The sequence below is a fragment of the Ursus americanus genome, chromosome 3, assembly GCF_024610735.1.
Source record: "Ursus americanus isolate L20-20 chromosome 3, mUrsAme1.1.p, whole genome shotgun sequence".
In the NCBI taxonomy this organism is placed as follows: domain Eukaryota; kingdom Metazoa; phylum Chordata; class Mammalia; order Carnivora; family Ursidae; genus Ursus; species Ursus americanus.
The window spans coordinates 14,081,026-14,101,295 of record NC_142129.1 but is presented as its reverse complement, the minus strand read 5'-3'; the positions used below and the strand labels follow the sequence as shown (position 1 = coordinate 14,101,295).

The 20,270-nt window shown below is 39.7% G+C and overlaps 1 protein-coding gene across 2 annotated transcripts in view; it reads right to left on the bottom strand.

The window, feature by feature from the left end:
• Nucleotides 1–1,148: 1,148 nt before the first annotated feature.
• The window catches only part of KDM7A (lysine demethylase 7A), an 84,476-nt gene continuing 65,354 nt past the window's right edge, over nucleotides 1,149–20,270 (bottom strand). For both annotated transcript variants that reach the window (XM_087860789.1, XM_045792524.2), the window contains 9 exons: nucleotides 16,696–16,905; nucleotides 15,117–15,241; nucleotides 14,751–14,905; nucleotides 13,413–13,510; nucleotides 12,781–12,929; nucleotides 12,436–12,644; nucleotides 10,998–11,083; nucleotides 8,499–8,772; nucleotides 1,149–7,692 (listed from right to left, as the gene is read on the bottom strand). In XM_087860789.1, coding sequence (XP_087716915.1) covers nucleotides 7,598–7,692; nucleotides 8,499–8,772; nucleotides 10,998–11,083; nucleotides 12,436–12,644; nucleotides 12,781–12,929; nucleotides 13,413–13,510; nucleotides 14,751–14,905; nucleotides 15,117–15,241; nucleotides 16,696–16,905 — 1,401 coding nt within the window. In that variant the 3' untranslated portion in view covers nucleotides 1,149–7,597. The remainder of the gene's footprint in view (nucleotides 7,693–8,498; nucleotides 8,773–10,997; nucleotides 11,084–12,435; nucleotides 12,645–12,780; nucleotides 12,930–13,412; nucleotides 13,511–14,750; nucleotides 14,906–15,116; nucleotides 15,242–16,695; nucleotides 16,906–20,270) is intronic.

The following is a 20,270-nucleotide window of genomic DNA, read 5'->3' as shown; positions in this document are numbered from 1 at the left end:
AGGGGTGGGTAACACGCCACACCGCACAGTCATGGGTCTGTCTCAGTCTCACTGCTCGGTGCAAACTCAAACATCAGGCTAGAAGTCTGAGCACAGTAGGTCCTGATAACTAATAACTGACGTGCCTGATGAAGGGTGAGCATCCCACAGGTATACAGACAGTCTGTGGATTTTTACAAAAGAACAGATTAGTTCAGATTTAGGTCTCAATCAGCTGGACCAAAAAGCAGGCCAATTAAGACGAAAGAGGAGGTGTAAATGTGCCTTGGGTAACACTCTTGGAACAGCCGTGGCGGTACGCTAAATATGTGCACTCTGGAATACCTACTGTCTTGCAGGTATTAGGGACACGAAGAGCACAGGCCTCTGTTCCCTCTGGAGCCTTGGTTTCCACGACCTGTGCTCGGGGTCCTCCTCTGGACTGGACTCTCAGCCACTTCCTGCCCCCTTTCCAGGCCCTTCTTCCGCCTAAAGTGCTGCCCCCAACCCCATACTCCTCCTTCCTTGGTCCATGGCTCCTCTCTCACTTTACCACATATCATCCCAGACCTGGCTTTGGAGTCCCTCAAAAGCACCATGTCTGAAACAGAATTCGTCTTTCTCACTAAACTAGCACTTCCGCTCCCAGCTTCTCTGAGGCAGCTGGTCACCACGACACATCCCTCCCCCCACCTTCACATCTACCATAAGCTCCCTGAGACTGGGACTTTGTTTTGCTCACTCCTGCAGCCCCAGCACTAGAACAGCACTTGGTATACTGCAGGTGCTCAATAAATATTTGTGGGGTGCCAGGGCTGGGGACAATGAGTGCTCTTAAATGTCTGTCAGTAAGCAGCCACATCCCAATTACCCTCTTTGTGTTCGTTCCTCTCTTTCAGCAACTCCTTCCCCAGCAACACTTTTCATAAAAGAACAGGGCACATTACTTTTCACATTTAAATCTTCAGAAACAGTAAGAAGCGTTAAGTTTGACATAGTTTTTCACATTCTCAAATCTATGAGTTAATAAGCAGAAAAAGGGAACGGAAAGTCAGAATTGGATATAGAATTCAGATCTTTTTTTCTTTCAAAGACACATTTTATACAACTTTCAACATTTATACTTTCAAACAAAATGAGCAAAAAATACACCGAGTGCTAAAAAAAAATCAAAACAGAAGTAATACAATTTTAATTTCAATATTTTAAAATACAGAAATTGGAAAGTAAGAATACTAAATACAACTTTAAACAAGTCACTTGTCCTCCCCTATAATAACCAATGTAAGCTACTTAAAGACTTACAAATTTAAAAGAGAAACAAAATAAATACTGTACACTTTCCCTGCCTGCAGGCAAAAGATGGGAAATACTGTTATGAACTTAAAAAAAATGCTCTTAAAGCTTCAGCATCCCATTTCCCAGCCACACCCCACTCTGTTGTCACACCGTGTGCTTCTGTATTCAAAGGACACACATGTGCACACATACTGACTGCCTATACAAACAGACAAGACACTACTCTGCAGACACCCCAAACAAGAAGGGTAACAGACACCTTGGACCATGGGCATAAAAATCAGTTAAGGAAAGTCAGTCAGGCTAGCAAAACATTACTACAAAACTAGTAAATACCATAGCCAACAACTGTCCCCTTTTCAAATTTCACAGATTTAAAATCCCTAAAACCAATACTACCCCCGCATCGCCACCCTCTACAACCCCATCCCCACCCCCAAAAAAACCTGCTGAAGCACTGGCAAAGTTAGACATTTCACAGTAAATGTGAAAATTCATATTATATAATCTCTTAAAATGAACCTTTTCACCCTCTTTCCACAGCATGAAACTGTTATGGCTTAATTTATATTAAAAGTAGAAAAGTCTTTTCGGAAGGAAATACAGTCTGCAAAGATGCATATGTGTTTCCTGATCAGTGCTATTTCATATCTAACAACTGCATGACTTGCTTTTGCAGTCAGAAGCTGTTTTTGAAAAATTGAGGTTATAGCTTTTGATTCAGTCTAACCATAAATGTAAGGCCCTTAGTTTGGTTTAGGTTTCTTTTGCAAGATAAAATAACCTTGGGGTTCACTTATCAAGTTACACCTCAGGTCCCTGACTATAATGTGGAAGTTTATATGTATGCTTTGTAAAAATAAAAGGTTACTTATGAATCTTAGAGGGAAGAAATGATTCTAGGCAAGGAATCAACTCCTCATTATATATCACACTTAATGCTGGTAACTGTTACCAACCAAAATCGACCAAAGAAATACAAGAGTATGTCTGGGTTACTTTATTCCTGCAAAATATTATATATTCCAGCACTTATGATCATTGTTTTGGTGAAAAATCTTGGGGGAAAAAGAGCTGACATTTTGAAAAGGAAATGGCCAAAATAAAACTGGGTGGAGGCAAGGTTTATCTTTATGATTAAGTTCCCTTTAGGACTGCTTTCTGAAATAAAGAAAAGTGAATTCAGAATGTCACAGGTCTTGCATAGGTAAACTACTTGGAGGTCAAGGGCTACGTGGTAGCCAGGGTTTATTAGTGAAATAGTGCAGAGCAGATAAACTTGGAAGAATCACTGAATACAGTTTCAAAAAGGTTTTAACAAAAAATTTAATTTTGCACTTATTAAGACAAAGCTTTAGGACACTAGCAAGGGCACCAAGGGTGAGTGTGAGAGTCTAAGGGGTAGAATGCAGGCAAGTGAGTATTATATTCCCTACCCATTATAAAGGGAAAAAATACCATAAAAGAATAAAACCACAGTCACGATAAGCTAATTGCTTTGGAAATAGGCATTTGTCTTCTTAACGACCTTACTTTAAAATTTGTTTATGTGAGGGTATCAAATATTTAATGATGTTCACTGAAAAACAAAGTAAAAGGGTTTTTAGTAAGGCTACAGTATTAAAATTCCATTACATTCCTCAGCAATGTAGTAAGTCCATTATTTGCACCCCTTTCTTTCCACCTGCCTCACAGCGTGTGACCATTCACCGCACTGGATGAGCAGAGCGTGTACAACGTCACACGACAGGGCCGGTCTGAGGAAGCAGGGTACCTGAGCTCTAGGGTCCACTGTGACCCCAGGCGGGTCACCGCGCTCCTGGCTTTCATCTGTCTCCTTTGTTTGCCGAAAACATTCTTTTCCTAAGCTCATGATTTGAAGCTCAACCTTCTCAAGACTGCTTTAGATAAAGGCCCAGGACATCTGAAAATGGCCCATGATTTTTAGCTTCTCTTTTTGGAGGGAGCAATTAGCTTAATATTTACTGGGGGAAAATGAGCTTTTGAAAAATTTCCAGATTTACATTATTAAGTCCTCATTTCTTAATATGAAATTGCAAAATGCTTTACATACTGCAACAGTTACTTCTGGCAGTAGTCGAGTGGGCTGTACAATTACGCATCCACTCTTCGGGGAGTAGCCCTAGCGCTACAGAGAGCATCTCTTGAAAAGGGCAGAACGAACCTTCACCTTCGAAGATGTCAATTCTCCTTTCCACCGTTACAGGGCTTTCTCCCTCTACCCAGCAAGCTGCTGGTAGCCAACCCTGAGCTGTCTTTGTTGGTTCCCACCTTCTGACCACCTTCTATTTTTTCCCTAGCTCCTTGGGTAGTTGCTCCATCATTTTAATTCCATGACTCACCTTACCTTTACCTAGTGCCTGAAGAGTAGGCAGAATCTGTGCAGCAGTACTGTCCTAATTCCTCTTCAAGCAAAACCTAAAACCATCCTGGAATTCCTTTAAATCATCTTGATGCTTACTTGGGGATAAAACGTTCTCACTCTTATCCATAAACTATCTCCCTTCTTTCCACCCCCACCCCCAACACTTCAAGCATGGACTCTGATTTTAATTCAACACCTTGTTAGAGAGTCTTCAGATGTTTTAGGTAGCATGCTCTGGGCAGATACTTGATATGAAACAAATTTTGAGTAACAGTTTTCATTTAAGAAAGCATATAAATGTGCACTGTCCTTTGTAACTTAAATAATGATAAATTCTCTGCAAGTATAAAGTGTTAGTAATTAAGGAACGCTTTTCTATGTTTTTCTTAACCACATTTTTATCCAAACTTACAAATGAAAAAATCAAGACTCAGAAAGAGTAAGTGACCTATTTACAGTCACACAGCTGATACATAAATGACAGAACTTGGACAAAAACCCGGGTTCGTGCTCCCTTCCATGCCATATACCACGCCCCTCTATTACCAACATTAAACTATTGACTTTTGAAATGTTTCTTAAATTTTAAAAATTAAAAAAAAATTGACTTCCACTTCTACAGTTGTACATTTCAGTTGAAACTAATAAAGTTATGCTATTTTTCTTAATACACGGGCCCTCTTTTGCTTCAAGTTTGCTTAGAAATGAAAATAATACTGCTTATTTCTTGGAGAAGATACCTTGAAGAGCAGAGACCACAGCATCAGCTTTATATTCCCCCACAGTACTAAGCAGCGCTGGGCACACAGTCCTCTGCAAATACGTGCTGCCGTCATACGAGTCAATACAGTAGAGCTCATTTGAAAGGCAAAAGTCAGGATTATTAAAAAATAGATCAGATTTCAAGCTAAGTATTTAAGTCGTGACAACGATGGTCTTGTTTTCTCTGAGTTTCTATGATTTCAGTTGGAATTTTTAATTATGCTTAAAAATTAACTGATGCTTACGAGATTCAGTGTATTTCTAGGATGCTGAACTACTATAAACCGCCAGCTTTGGACTTTTTACATCATCAATCAATTCTGGAAAGCATATTATATGACATTATAAGTTACAGTACAGGGGATCCCAGGTTAACAGAAGTCACTTATTTGAATCAATACAGAAAATCATTATCTATTACTACTACTAAAATAGCGTATGTTAAGTTGCAACTGTTTTACCTATTTATCTGCACATAACTAGCTAAATGCCACCACTGTTGTCTCCTTGTCTAAGCTGCAGCACCTGTGTGGGAGAAGAGTTTATAAAGGAGACTGAGGAAAACATGGAAGGCTGTCTATTACAGCTGCATCCAGATCCTGGCTGCAGTCACCTCCAAGTCCAGCCACTTCCGTGAGATAAAGGGATGCATCACGGTCAGTAAGTTTAGAAGAAACTTGACTAGGCCACTCACTGGGCTAGTAGGCTGAATTTTCACCAGTTTGGAAAAAGATACAGGAATTGTTTCAGTGGTCAGATTATCTTACTGAAAGTTTTTTTTAACTTAGCCAGTTCATGGGCTAAACCTGCCAAAAATGAATCCACAGTACCTTCACTTAATACTTACATACTGGCTACTTAAAATTAGGTTTATTGGCCTAAGTACACAGGGCAGATACTGGTCACCATTTTAATTCATAAAAATAAATTGATTTTAATTTTTATAGCTAAAGAAAAGAAGTCAGGTACTTAAAAATACTTAGAGCTATGAAAAATGTAAAGAAAACAAAAGAACCCAGATCATGATGTAGCTGGAAGAAGGAATTATAATTCTGATTTCTTAAACCAAAACAAAATCATGTGAACTCTAACGCTAAAACGGTGTCTACAAAAAACCCAAACCATCACAATAATATATTGGGAGGTAGGAAAATCAGTCAAACCCCAACTTTTGACATCCTGAGATCCAATGACCAAGCAAATGACTGATTATACCCATCTCTTAACCAGTTTTGGCATAGTGTAGACAGAGTTTAAGTAGGCCCTTCACAGACATTTAGTATTTCCATAAAAATTATTTTTCCTGACACCTAGATAAGACCCAGAATTTGGTCCAGTCACTTGGACCAAAAAGGTTAATCCATAAGATATCTTGTATTTATTCCATGAGATATTGGAATGGAGACAGAATAAGAAATATTTCTCTTTGAAAATACACATTTGAATGCAACCATGAAAGATGATGGCATAAATTTTTTTTCTTAGCGCTTCAAGTGATACTTAATACAGAAGGGAAAGTCCTGCTACCTTGCTGAGTAAAAAAGAGACAAATCCATAATATGGCCATATTACTTCTCCATAAAAATAAATTTAATCCTATTTGCCTCTATTTTCTTTGTAGAATTTTGTAAAATGTTCTTTTGTCAAATTTGGGAATATCTTCACCCCAGCCCCAGAAATCACTTATTTTTATGCCATGGGGAGGAAAAGGGTAAATATAAGCTATTACAAGCAACTGAAACCTGGCATTTAGTAAGAACTGTGCATATAGGAGAGAAATGATTCCTTAAAGCTCAACCAGATACTTAATCTCAATATGTACTGGTTAAGTTAGGACAGATGGAAGAAACTTAAAGAAGTACCCATTTTACTCCAAATCCGTATCTTAAGTAATTCTTTAGAAGGTTAAGAAATAAGAAACTAAACACACATACACCCAAAAGATCTACTCCAACATGCTTGCTTCTACACAACTTAATATAGTATAGTCCTATTATATTACGGCTTATTATGCAGATTTGAATATACTAAGTCAAACCACATCTCATTATTTTCCAACAAGTTAGGTACACAGAATAAAAGCATCATAAAATACAACCTCTGTGGCAGGTGCTCGCCCTGCCCTCCAACACCAGCAGTATGAAGAAGGCCCTCTGGAGTTACAAATGTATTTGAAAAACTATAAACATGACAATTTAACCAAACTTATAATCCTTTTCCCACAAGTAGGAAAAAGATATTAAAGCTGTTCTCTTTGGGACCCAGATATCCTCAGCAAAAATGAAAATGCGAGAAGCCTATTTTTACAGAATTAGAAGAAAACTGCAATGTCAAACGAAATGAGAAATGTGGGATCTTTTATGTAATTCTTACACATTGGCTGTGAAAGTGTTTCCCTGCAAAGAGAAGAGTCTTGTTGCGTCGTCACAAAATGATGGGGAGTGCAGAGGGAAGGTGGGATATACGGTGATCAACCTGGATAACAGTATGCACCTTGGATGTTAGCAAAAGCGAAGCTAATAGCTTATAAAAAACACATGAAATATATAAAATAAAATGATTTTCATATACATCTTAATTTAAAATAATTAATGCATCAAATCCCTGTTTAAGACTTTAACCTGAATATCAAATTTAAGAGTCCAGACTAGTTACTGTTACTGTGGCTCTTCCCCACACGTAACATACACACTATCAAAAATAATTTAAAAACTTTCACATTCTTAAATCTAAATTAGTGAGATATTTCTCCAGAAATCTTCCAAATAAATAGCTTTAAAAAAGAAAGAATTTAAAAGCTGTTAACTTTAAAAAAAAAATCTGTTAAATAAATTATTGATAATTCTTTACCCTACCACTGAAAATAAATCAAGACACTACCAACAACAAAATGAAATTCAAGCCCTGACAAGAGACCTGTTCCAGTTCAAGGTCTCTTTTTAAGGTTCTACCCTCCTTCTTCCTCTCCCCCACCAGGTCCCAAGCGGTTATTGCTGAGTGGGTGTGGCACAGTGAAAATGCAGCATCGGGTTCATTTTGTTCTTCAGGCAGTGTTCTCTACTGTACATGCAAACTGCTTCAGGCGGGGGCGCGGCGGCAGCTCCAGGCTCCCGCACCCCCCCCCAAACTAGTCTGTCTCCAAAGGAAAGAGGGGCCGCAACAGCAGCCCCGTCACACAAAGAATCGGGCATGGCCATTTCTGTTCAACTTCAGGATCTTCCCAAGACGTTGTTTGGCTGTTGCCATTCCTTTTTTTGGACGTTTACCTATAAGACAGCAACAACAGTGTAAATAATAGTGAAATCCATTCCTGACCAACAGCACCTGCAAGACTTAAAGGAAGAGCTGTACGGCAAGCAAGCCTTTCAGGTGGCCAAAGCGGCAAAGTCACGCTCCTGGAATTCTGTTTCAAACCTCCCAGCTCATTCCTTGAGAGATAAAGGCCAACCTCCTTCACGTGACTTACCAGGCCGACCCACAGTCTGATCCCAGCCTCTCTCTCTTGAGCAGGCGCCCTGACTGAGAGTATCTCGCATCAAACTGTGCCTTAGTTATGGGATCAAGCCCCACATCAGGCTCCTCCGCTATGAGCCTGCTTCTTCCTCTCCCACTCCCCCTGCTTGTGTTCCCTCTCTCGCTGGCTGTCTCTATCCTGTCGAATAAATAAATAAAATCTTAAAAAAAAAAAAAAAAAAAAAAACTGTGCCTCGGCCACAAAACTGACTGCAGCTTCTTAAATCGCCCACGGACTGTCTCTCACCTGGCTACCGTGGGCCATACTATCTCCCTGACCTTCAGGGCGGTCTACCCTGTCACCTCCCCAACCCAGCAGGGCTAAGCCCTTACCATCCTGGTCGGGACCTACCTCCTCCTCCTCTAGAAAGCCACTCCCAATCCTCAGGACTGACCTAGGTGGCCTTCTCTGTTCCCACAGTGACCTGTGCATACTGCCATCCCTGCGCCGTCCAGAGCGCATCAGGCTGGGAGCAGCTTGAGGGCAGAGACTGAACTGCCGCCGTCGCCGTCATACACGGTCAAAAATACCCTCAGCCTACAGACGTGTGAGTGTTACCTTTTGTTGCCTGGTTGCTGACAGGTGGTGGATTTGATGCAGGTCTCTTGGTGGGGTGAAGGGGCACTGAAAAGGAAGTTTCACCAACTGGCCTTTCTGGGCTTATGCTGCCATTATTTATCTGGCACGCCCCCGAAATCAAGCTTGAATTCTGCGTATACTTCCCATTTTGAGGGGCTGAGCCACTGCTGTCCACAGAATTCCTACTTTGTACCTTCTGACTGATTTCTGATGAACCCTCCTTTTTGATGCATTTCTGGCCTCTGCTTAGATCCTAAAAAAGGAAGGAAATAAGGCTGGATTTTTAGAGTTCCTTTAAGATAAGTGAGGTATTTAACCTCTCTATGCAATAGCAAGTCAAGAGAGAAAAGAAATAGACTACTGAACTTTGGTTTTCTTAACATGTAGCAGCCACAGACGACCACCCCTTCAGGATGGTCGTGTCATTCCAAAACCCGACAGCACGAAAGGATTCAAGCATTGAAGTTTTGCATCATAACTTAAGTCCAGAAGAAAACATTTTTGCTTGTGTGTGTGTGTGTGTGTGTATATATATATATATATATATACTTTACATATATGTAAATTTGTATATTTATATATAACTATATATAATATCTAACATATATTGTTTATTATAATATGGCATTCTCCACATGTCATGACATGCCACAGAAGGAACACGTGACTGGGACGTGTGGGCCTACCATTTCCTCAGCATGTCACAGCTCCCGTGTTATCTCTCACGGTGTAATCCACTATCTTTTTTAGAATCTAACTTCTGTTAAGGTTCATCTCCACTGTATTTAAATTGCTTGCTAAAAAAAGCACCTAGGTGCTGAGCCCTAAGCCTGGTTTTTCTCTGACAATTCTTCCTTCAGTCCCTTTAAGAGATCACCAAAGGAACCATCAGGAAAAAACAAACAATGCTACTGATGGGTAGGTCTTGAAACCAATGGAAAGGGTCATGGCCAGAATTTTTAAAAGAAAGGAAAATACAAACTTAAAAAGAGCATGCTGAAGATGTGATGTTTCATGAAACTAGCATATGTGTGTGTGTGATGTAAAATAAATTCCGGATTCTGTAATGGTCAAACAAGTTTTAAAAACAACACTAGAGGCAAAAGAAATCTGATTTTCTCTAAGGTGATCTTGCTAATTATCTGTCCTCTACTTCTCTATTTTCAAAGACAGTTATAAAAACAACAGCTAGATTTAAATAATAGCTTACTTTTCTTAAAAAGATTTTATTTCTAAGTAATCTCTACACCCAACGTGGGGCTCAAACTTACAACCCTGAGATCAAGAGTTGCGTGCTCTACCAACTGAGCCAGCCAGGCACCCCGATAATAGCTTACTTTTAATACTGAATCCTGTAATGCCAGTAAGTTATAAATGTTATGACCGGTGAGAGACTATAAAATCATATAATGAATAAATGAATTACTAATATTAAAGGATTCCTTCCTTGACCTTTGATTCTGGAGCATATTCTTCTATTAAAAGAACTTGTACTTACAAAATCTTGCCTTAAAAAAATAACTTGGCTCTTTTTCTTACTGTAAAATGTGTAAGTATTTAGAAAACATAGATAAACCAAATGAAGAAAATGAAAACCACCCACAAGGGGTGCCTGAGTTGCTCAGGTGGTTAAGCGTCCGTCTCTTGATCGTGGCTCCATCTCAGGGTCGTAAGTTCATGCCCCACACTGGAGCCTACATCCCAGCATGAAGCCTACCTAAAATACCTGAGTCCACTACTCAGAGTACGCTTGGGGAAGAAGAAGTTAGGGGACTCTGCTCTGCAGCATGGTAATTTTGATCCTTTGGCTGGCATCTTCCAAAGTTTGTAGGAGGAGGTCATATTGCTTTCTTGTTTGGTGCTACTGGTAAAGCTGTGGCTTTCCAAAAAGCTCTTTGGGGTTCATCTTGTTTGGTATAAGCATTAATACACTGAGATCCCAAGGCTTCAAGAGTCTTCTCTTAGAGCAAGGGCTCTTAATCAGGATTCAATGGACGGTCTGGTGTAAGGGGTGGGGCACAAACCATAAGAAAATGCTACGGAGAAATCAGTATTCATGATGAACATTTTTCTGGTAAGACAGTTGATAACTGTCATCAAATTCTTAAAGAAATTTACTGTCTAAAAATGTTCAAGAAACAATGTCAAAGATTAAAAAGAGATCCTTGTGGTACTTTCTTTTTTTTTCCTTCCCTTCTAGTCAGACATAACCTAGAAGTGTTGGCTGCCAGGAGTTTTTAACTTTCCTTGAATAAACTATTCTTTTCCAGATCACAGTCTATCCGTGAGCCTTGCGTTAGTTGTTACATCAGAATTCCTAAAAACGGATAGCTGTTCAAAGGTGCATTTAATTGTAAGTTATTTTTTAGCTTTCCAGATCTAATGGTTATTTACTGGTTGCAGTAAAAAAATAGAAAGCAAAAACAGAGTTAATGATGATCCTAAATCTTCTTTTGATGTTTCAAGCCTTGCATATACCTGAAGATGAAATCTGGACGTTGTATCAAACTGTTTAATCCAGGAAGAACTCCTCAAGTCTTGATCTTCGGTCTTGACATGGTACCCTAAACAGAAGTTTTAATTAAATTATCTCCACACAAACTTGATCGTAACTAGCAAAATTAACCTAATGTTTAAAACTAAAAGTACATTTAGGTCGACGTTTTATTAAAACACGAATATGTTAACTTATTATTTACTCATATACTTTTTACCACACTGCTTTCCCTCTCAAAAACAAAAGAGCACCAGCTCACAATCTTACATTTAATTCTTTCAAGTCTCTCAGAGACTGTCTTTATATGACAGGTTTTGTGCCAGATGCTGGAAGATCCAGAGTCAAATTCTATGGCCATCTGTTGTAGATGGAAAAGCCAAATGCAATATACTCTCTCTAAAACTGGTATATTTTTCCATATAGAAAAAAGGCATATGTTTGCCTGAATTCTGCGGTATTTTCATAGAAGCCTTCTTTTCAAGCGAGGACCAAAGAAATCACAGGGAGAGAGAATGGTGTGGACAGACAAACCCAGACCTGAATTTGAGTTTTTCCATTACCGATGCATCTTTAGGCAAGTTATTTAACCTCTCTAAACCTTGGTTTCCTCTTACACAGTAAGTCAAGATTTTGAGATCAGACAGTCCTGGATTCCAATTCCAACACCACTGGAAAATAATAGCTAAGTAAGTACGGGCAAGTTCAATTAGCTTCATTAAGTCTCCTTGCCTCTACCTGTAAAAGTCTTATTACATACACCAAAAATGTGGTTTCAAGAATTAAGTGAAATGGAAATCAGGTTGCCGGTACACAATTCACACAACTAGACCAGAATGAACACAATTTCTACAGCAGGCATTTGGTTTTAATGTGGTACCATCTTCTCTCCCATCCTCCTCAGACTTTCGGGCAACAAAATTTCTCCCAAAGGCACAGAGAACAAAACGCTACATGGCCATCATTGGTACTGTCCCTGAGTCTTCTCTTTCCAATACTTCTTTTTCAAGTAGGAGAGAGAATGTCCTCAACCAGAAACAGATCAAAACTTGTTTTCCCTCCCACAAAAGGAAAGAGGATTGATGGTTCAAGCCTAGTGGACCATGTAAGACATCTCAACACTCCTTCCATTCCGAAAAGCTTATGAAAGGGAATAAGTACTAAGTTTCTTGCAATAGCAGTGGTAGGATTATGCCAATGAACACAATTCTCTAGCCATTAATTCACATTTTGAGTTCTTATAACCCGCATCTTATATTTGTCAACATTATGTATTTTTTGGGCAACATGCTTAACACCATTTCCAACTACAGATGTGCAATTAACAGTTATTCATAATGTCTAACCTCAACTACGATTACAGAGCTCTGAAGCTGGGGGTCCTATGTTACTTTTTAGAGTCTGATCATTTACGTTTCTTACCACATTCCACTGGTTTATCACAGCGATACACCTGTCTAGCCTCCTGGTTACTGCTGTGGCAGCTGCCGGGATCTTGGAGAGAGTCTCTTTCGCCATTGCACTCTGTGCTTTGTATCTGCCTCTGTAAACATGTGGAGTAGTGCAACCCTGCCATAGACAACATGCCCTGAATAGCTTCTTCCTCTGTGCTCGTCGAGGTAGGACATTCCCTAAAGAGAAGGTAAGCAAAAGGACAAGAGCTTATTTCTTCTTTTGATATCTACAGTAAAATTTAAAATTAAAAAATGTTTTCATATAGTTTTTACATCACAATGTAATAAGACTACTAACCATCAGTAAGCCTACCTTTTAATTGGAATTTCACTTCTAGATGACTTCTGGCCCTTCTGAAGGAAGTTCCTCATCACAGTAGAGTCCTCCTTGAAGTTTGATGTTATTTCTTGTTTTTTTTCATCACCTGAACTTTCAGACTCTTCAGTGGTAAAATTATTTTTCTGAGATAATAAATAATTAAATGGAAGCAAATCTACGTAAGAAATCTGAGTAAGTCTCTACTAACCAAAAACATCGTATCAGTCTAGGCAAAGTTAGAATCTTAATTATCATGGAATTATTTCTGCATTTCCTATGACAGAGTTAAAATCTCTAGTAATTATAGTACGTAATTCCCTAGTAAAAAACATACAGTACAGGTTTTCTGTAAAGTAAAATGAAATATGAGAAATGTAAGAATAGTATCTCCATCTTCCCTCTCTAAAACCGGACAAAAGCTATGTTAATCAAATGTTAACAGTCAATGACAGGGTGCGTGTGTGCATGTGTGTGTGTGTGATTACCATTACAGGGAAGACCTTGTGCCACAAAGGTCATGGAGACAGGCTTTGGGAAAAGCTGTAGTTTATATTCCCCGCAGGTGAAGGAAAGGAGGTATCCTCTTTCCATCAAATAAAGCACAAGTCACAGGGGTTCAGGCCTACCAGTGCAGTACAGTCAGGTCCAGAGTCTTCTGAATCAGAAATATCAGAATATTCTGATGATCGATTCCTGAGTTCTGATTTCACACTTGTAAAAAACCCTGCGAAGAGAAAGGAAGAGAGAAAAAGAGAAAGTCAGTGGAAGCTTAGGAACAGGGTAGTACCTTATGTCGGACTGGCTTCCGTGCAGGTCTCGACTTCTCCAGCTCCGTCCATTTCCACTGCTTTCATCTTCTTCGTTCCTTTCTTCCCCCAAAGACTTTCTCCCAAATTGACCAAGATACAGATTGCATTGTACTCTTAAAACGTTCGTGGCATTTACTGAACATGATGATACATTCCTCATTTGCGTGGAAATTTTTTATTTCTTTCCAGAAAAAAACCTCCAACACTAAAATTGGCTACAAGATGCTCTTCACTTTCCCTCTTGCATTTTTTCTCTCAACAGAAAACAAAAAAATAACTCTCCTAAACCTCAGAAGCACTCAAGTAGATGGTGAAATCCACAAGCTTCAAAACCAGGCTTTACCACTGCCCTTCTCTCCCACGTGGCACTGCCAAGTAACAAGTGTTTGCTAACTCCACTGACTGGCTGCCTTTCCCCTGGCACGTGACACATGCAGAGTCACCAACGACAGCAATACCCAATTTACTTAGAATTAGCAGGAATGGAGGTATTCAACACAGATGAAATGTTAATTTTTCTTGTCAAATTATCAAAGTATTTAACCACTTTTTAAAACAGAAGGGTATAAGAAGGCCCTGAAGAATGCTAAGAAATTAAGACTTCTCTCAAAGAAGAAGGATCTCAAGGAGAAGGAGGTGTTCCTATTTGTCACACTGATGATAACCAATCAGTAACCAAGCAGAGGTCTTCTGTCAACAGGCAATCAAACAGAACAATACACGATTACTAATAGCTTCAGATAGCTAATTATAGATGTCTCCTAATTCTGAAAACCATATACATGTTAGCTAAAATTATATATGAAACTGTATGAAACTTCTGACTATTTTATTTGGAATAGAGGCCCATAAAATGCACAAGCTTTCATGTGACTCTTGTAAAAACTGTCATCTGACAAGGGTGTCACTGACCAGCACATACCCTCGTCACTAAAAAGACCTTCCTTGGGCACGACACCTCAGCTGGCATTCACGTTCACATTTCCCTGATGGATAAACTACTCAGAAATACTGCAGATGTTTCAAAAGAGTATTAGGGACATGACAATTTTCAATCCTACTACAAACTTAAGAACTTTAAAATTAGCAAGTGACTTTACATATTATCACATAGGTATAAGCAGACCTTTCAAAAGACCATTAAAACAAACATACTGTTAAGTGGTTTTTGAGACTCTTCATTCTCCATCCCCTCTATTCCCGAACTCTCTTCCAACTTCATTTTTGCCTTTTTTGTCCTTCTCTTGTCCTCCTCATTTTCACTATCTGCTGTATAAAGACTTGGATCTGCAAAGGGTTGTCTCTCATCCCTGCACATAGAGGGGAAAATAATCAAGTCACAAAACAGTGCAACATCACAGCCAAGTTCTATACCGTCCCCCTTAATCTCCAGTTGGAGTGCAGAACTGAGACACTTTCCCCACATCGGAGTCAGATGTGCACGGGTGGGGAGCAGGGATTAAATGAACAGGGGAATCAGTGAAAACTCATCTGTATGACACTTTTATCTGCTTTACGTACTTAATTATCCTTCCATTTGTCAGCAGTAATCGTAGATCATTATCTCTTGCCCTCCATTCAGGTATTGTGGAAGACGGCTGGAGATGTTTGTTAAATTTTCCATTCAGTTTAGAGCTCAAGATGTCCTTAAAAATATAAAAACAGAACTTAACTTACCATCTGCCCTCAGATATACCTGCCTGACTAAAGAAACCTGGTAGAGCGCCACCTCCCGCCACAGCCCTGCCTCCCAAACTGCGCACGGTGTGCGGCTCTGACGCTAAGTGGGTCCTAAAACCAAAGCATGACTATGGTTCATCTTTCTGTACGGCCATTAACAATAAAGCAGAATGTAAACTTTACATCAAGTAAATTCAAAGACATCTGACTCTTGCAGAAAGCTGAAAAGCTGGAGAAGCAGCGCCTTAATGTGCTGGAATTCTCTTTTCCTTGTTCCTTCCCACTGAAGCACTAGCTGCTGGGTCCTTCCCGGTCATCCTACCCTTGACCTAAGCCCTCGTTCTTCACACGAGGCACTGTCAGCAACTCCTAGATCACCAACTGCTAGCCCTGGGGACAAAGGCCACTGTGTGACATAAAAGCACAACAACAGCTGGTTTTTAAAAAAGAGTATTTCCTTTTTGTGGAAATTTTTTTCCTTAATAATAAATAGAACCTTCCATAAGCTAAATCTTCTCCCAGATGGCTATGGGTTAAAGAGGTTCAGAACAACAAAAGCTTAAAACAATATCAATACAATTATTTAAATGTAAAACCTTTAAGTTACCATTTCTATAGAATTTCTTCAAATATTTTAATTCAGAAATAATTCCATCTTATTCATTTTAAATTATTCCTGTCCTTTACTTAAGATGTGAAATGATGGATGTCTTATCACAAACTCACTACCATGTTTTAAAAAGGCCCCGCCCCTCTCCCCTTTGTCCATTAAGCCAGCATTTCCCAAATTTGAATGTGTTTATTCTAACAGTTTCCCCCTCCAATAGGTGCCCATGCTAGTATTGCTGGGAGAGTAACAGGCTTTCTGCACCTGCTCTCCCCTCTGTTTCCTCAAAGCTTTGTATACACTTGACTTCTTCCAGTATCCGTCAGCTCAAACGCCGCCACCCGCGAGGCCCTCTGACGGCCACGGCTAATGTAGCTGACCACAGCCCAGCCCCCTTACTCTCTCTCCCTCTACTGTTTCAGCTTCCTTCATAGTACTTATTATCGGAAATTATTTTAGTGTATGTCTTGTTTCCCATTCTTCCAACCTGAGCTAGAATGGAAGCTACACATTGGCAGAGACTTAAGTTTCGCTCACTCTGGTAACTTCCCCAGGGCCTAGAAGAGCACAGGGTTATTTAGTAAACACTCAAGATATATGTCCGCAAAGAAAATGAGATCTACTCAGCCTACAACACTGACGCCTAGAAAGCTGAAGCGTGTTCCCTGTCACGGACGTCAGTACTGTTGGCCCCTACAATGCTAAGCAGAGATTAGCAAACAAACATCACCAGACGATTCTTTTTATCATTCCTTTAAAGAACTTTCAAGAACAACCAAGTCTCTTTCTATAACCATGAAACATCATACTTGCCTCTTCCCATGGACACATCTCTAACCTCCTGAGGACCTCCCTTGTATGGAGCTCTAGGATGTCTAGGTTAGAAGGAGTTCGGACATTATGATCTCGAAGTTTTCTCATCTTTCGTCGGGAATGGTATGGGGAAGTTGCTTCATTTGAGGATCGTGAAACTGGACACACAGTAGGAATTCCCTGAGATTTAACTGGTTTGCCATTTTCCTCCTTTAAAAATTAAATTCAGAGTGTTTTTATTACAAGGGCACATATATACCTGACTCAATAATGGGCTGTAAAAATATTTTAACAAACAAAAACTATTCATATAAATAACAAAGACCAAATAGTAACACTCGTAAGATTCAACATAAGCTTTGCTGAGACCTTTATTCCCCTCTCTCCCCCACATAATATACTGTGAACATGTTTCTTTGATTTTAAATATCATTTTAAAAGCTGGGTAGTATTCCACTGTATAGATACAGCATAACTTATTAACCCAATACTTACTAGTAATTATAGGCTGCTTCCAGTTCTTTCCTATGATGAACATTCTTTCACATATATATTTGCATGAATCAGTAATTGCTTTTTAAATCAAAGTCACCAATCTGTGTAGTTTTAAAAATTAATTCTATAAATGTATCATGAAAAGCAGCGGTATACTCTTCCCCATCCCTGATTCCCATTCTCCAGAGGCAGCCACTTGCAAGTTTCCTTTCATTATAGTGACATAGACATAATTTTATGGCACATATGAGGTAACATGTAACTTACCATTTTAACATTTTTAAGTGTACAGTTCAGTGGCATTAAGGACGTTTCACACTGATACGCAACCGCACACCACCATCCACCTCCAGAGCTTTTTCATCTTCCCAAACTTAAACTCTGTGCCCATTACACAGTAACTCCCATTCCTCCTTACCACCAGCCCCTGGCAACCTTCCACTTTCTCTATGAATAGGACTCTTCTAGGAAGTTCATGTAAGTGGAATCACACAGTAGTTGCACCTTTGTGACTGGCTTATTTCACTTAATGTAATATCGTAAAGGTTCATCCATGTTGTAGCATGGGTCAGAGTTTGCTTCTTTTTGCAGGCTGAATAATACTCCATTGTATGTCTATTATGTATATACCACTTCTTGTTCATTCGTTCCTCCATCACGGACAATTAGGCTGTTTCTACCTTTTGGCTGCTGTAAATGCTGCTGCTACGGACACATGAGAAAATCCTGCTTTCAATCCTTTTGGGTCTATACTCAGCACCTGCAACTCTTATAGCTGTTTTTGTTGGTGGTGGTAAATTTGCCTCCAAATTTCTTTCTTTTTTTTTTTTTTATTAAAGATTTTTATTTATTTATCCGACAGAGATAGAGACAGCCAGCGAGAGAGGGAACACAAGCAGGGGGAGTGGGAGAGGAAGAAGCAGGCTCATAGCAGAGGAGCCTGATGTGGGGCTCAATCCCAGAACACCGGGATCACACCCTGAGCCAAAGGCAGACGCTTAACTGCTGTGCCACCCAGGCGCCCCCTGCCTCCAAATTTCTAGTATGTTTAAACTGTTATTTCTTGGTTTTCCAGCTTTATTATTTTTTTTAAGATTTTATTTTTAAGTAATCTCTATATCCAACGTGGGGCTCAAAACCACAACCCTGAGATCAGGAGTCACAGGCTCTACTGACTGAGCCGGCCAGGCCCCCTTTCAGCTGTAGACGTCACCGAACTCCTACTACACAAGATGAAGTTTCAGTCCTCGCACACTGCTCCTAAATGTACACATACTTCCTGTTCCTTCAGTAAACTGAACTCGGTAAAAATTATTTACAACCCAGTGCCACGTAATATATTATTACATTTCCTTTCTTTTACATCTTGTCTCAACTCTACAGCTGCTTTGTTTTCTATGTATCTATCACCAGTTGATCCCAAAATTCTTCACTGGGAGAATGCAAACATTCAAACACATTAGGTAATCTATCAATTTTCTATTTTTCTTTAGAGGCATTCCTCCTAGGCAGGAACGCCAGCTAAAGTACAAGACGCCCAGCTAAATCTGAATTTCAGATAAACAAGAATTATGGAGCCCTTCATCCTCCTGATCCAACCTGGAATGGCTGTTCTACGGGCCTGCACAGGTCATCAGAAACCTTTCCTGCCCCACTTGCACTCCACCACTTAAAACTGCACCCCCCCCCCATCGCTGGCTGTCACTCCGTATCTTTTCCCCCTTCTATATTTTTCTCCATAGCATTTGTCAATTCCTGATACATTAAAATATTTATGGCTAGCCTCTTCCTACTCCGCTCCATGAGGGCAGGACCTCTATTTTCTTCAGTGCTCTCTGCCCATCTGGGTATTCCAAATTTGTTGGAAGAATTCCAGAGCTCCTTTTTTGGCTTATTTCCCCTCTTTTGGAACAGCACCCCTTCTAAGAGTTTCTTGAGAAGGGATTCATGGGAGGTACATTTTTTGAGATCTTGCCTCTTTGACACCTTTTTTAAAGATTTCGTTTATTTATTTGAGAGAGAGAGAGCACAAGCAGGGGGAGCAGAGGCAGAGCGAGAAGCAGGCTCCCTGCTGAGCAAGGAGCCCGCTGTGTGGCTTGATCCCAGGATATACTCTCTTACACGTATTCTAAAATGTAACCACTACGTGGCACAGGTCTCTTCTCACTCACTGTACTGAGCATTCTGTAGGCAAGATGTGCCCTTCAATTCTAAAACATTTTCTTTGTTTATTCCTCTGATTATCTTCTCCTTGTTTTCTATGTTCTCTTTCTGGACTTCCTATTATTTTGATGGTGACTATGTAAAATGACCTTCAAATTTTTCCGTCCTATTTTAGTCTTTTTTTTTTTTAAACTTTGTGAGAGATTTTCCCAACGTTATTTTCCAATGATTTTACTAAATTTTTTAAGACAGAACGGAGTTTTCTTGTTTTTATTAAGATTTTATTTATTTGTCAGGGAGAGAAAGAGCACAAGCTGGGGGCAGAGGAGCAGAGGCAGAGGGAGAAGCAGGCTCCCCGCTGAACTAAGAGCCTGATGTGGGGCTCGATCCCAGCACCCCGGGATCATGACCTGAGCCGAAAGCAGATGCTTAACCGACTGAGCCACATAGCCTTCCCTATATTTTGTTTCTATTATATTTCTAGTTTCCAAGAACCCCTTTTCTTTCTTCTCTGAATGTTCCTTTGTTATAGCTGCCTCTTCTTTTTTCATGGAGACAATATTTATGTACTTTTTTCTCTCAAGGATATCAATTATATTTGGGTTTTGAGCTAAAGAACTTATTTCCTTCAAATACTTTTTTTTCTTTTTCTCCTTTATTTTTGGTCTTTGTCTTCAAAACTCTTCTTGGCTCTCCATGCATTTTAAAAGAGAAACTATTAAAAAGCTAATTGGTTTCAAGAAATGGTGGTAAGAGAACTAGATAAACGTATGGGAGGAAAATAGTGCCTTAAATTTACCTTATGCTACACACAAAGATTCAAGATTAGCCATGCACCCAAATGTAAAGGCTTCCAAGGGCGGGGGAGTATCTTCAACCCTTGGGGTGGGCAAAGAATTCTTAAGAGAGGACACTAA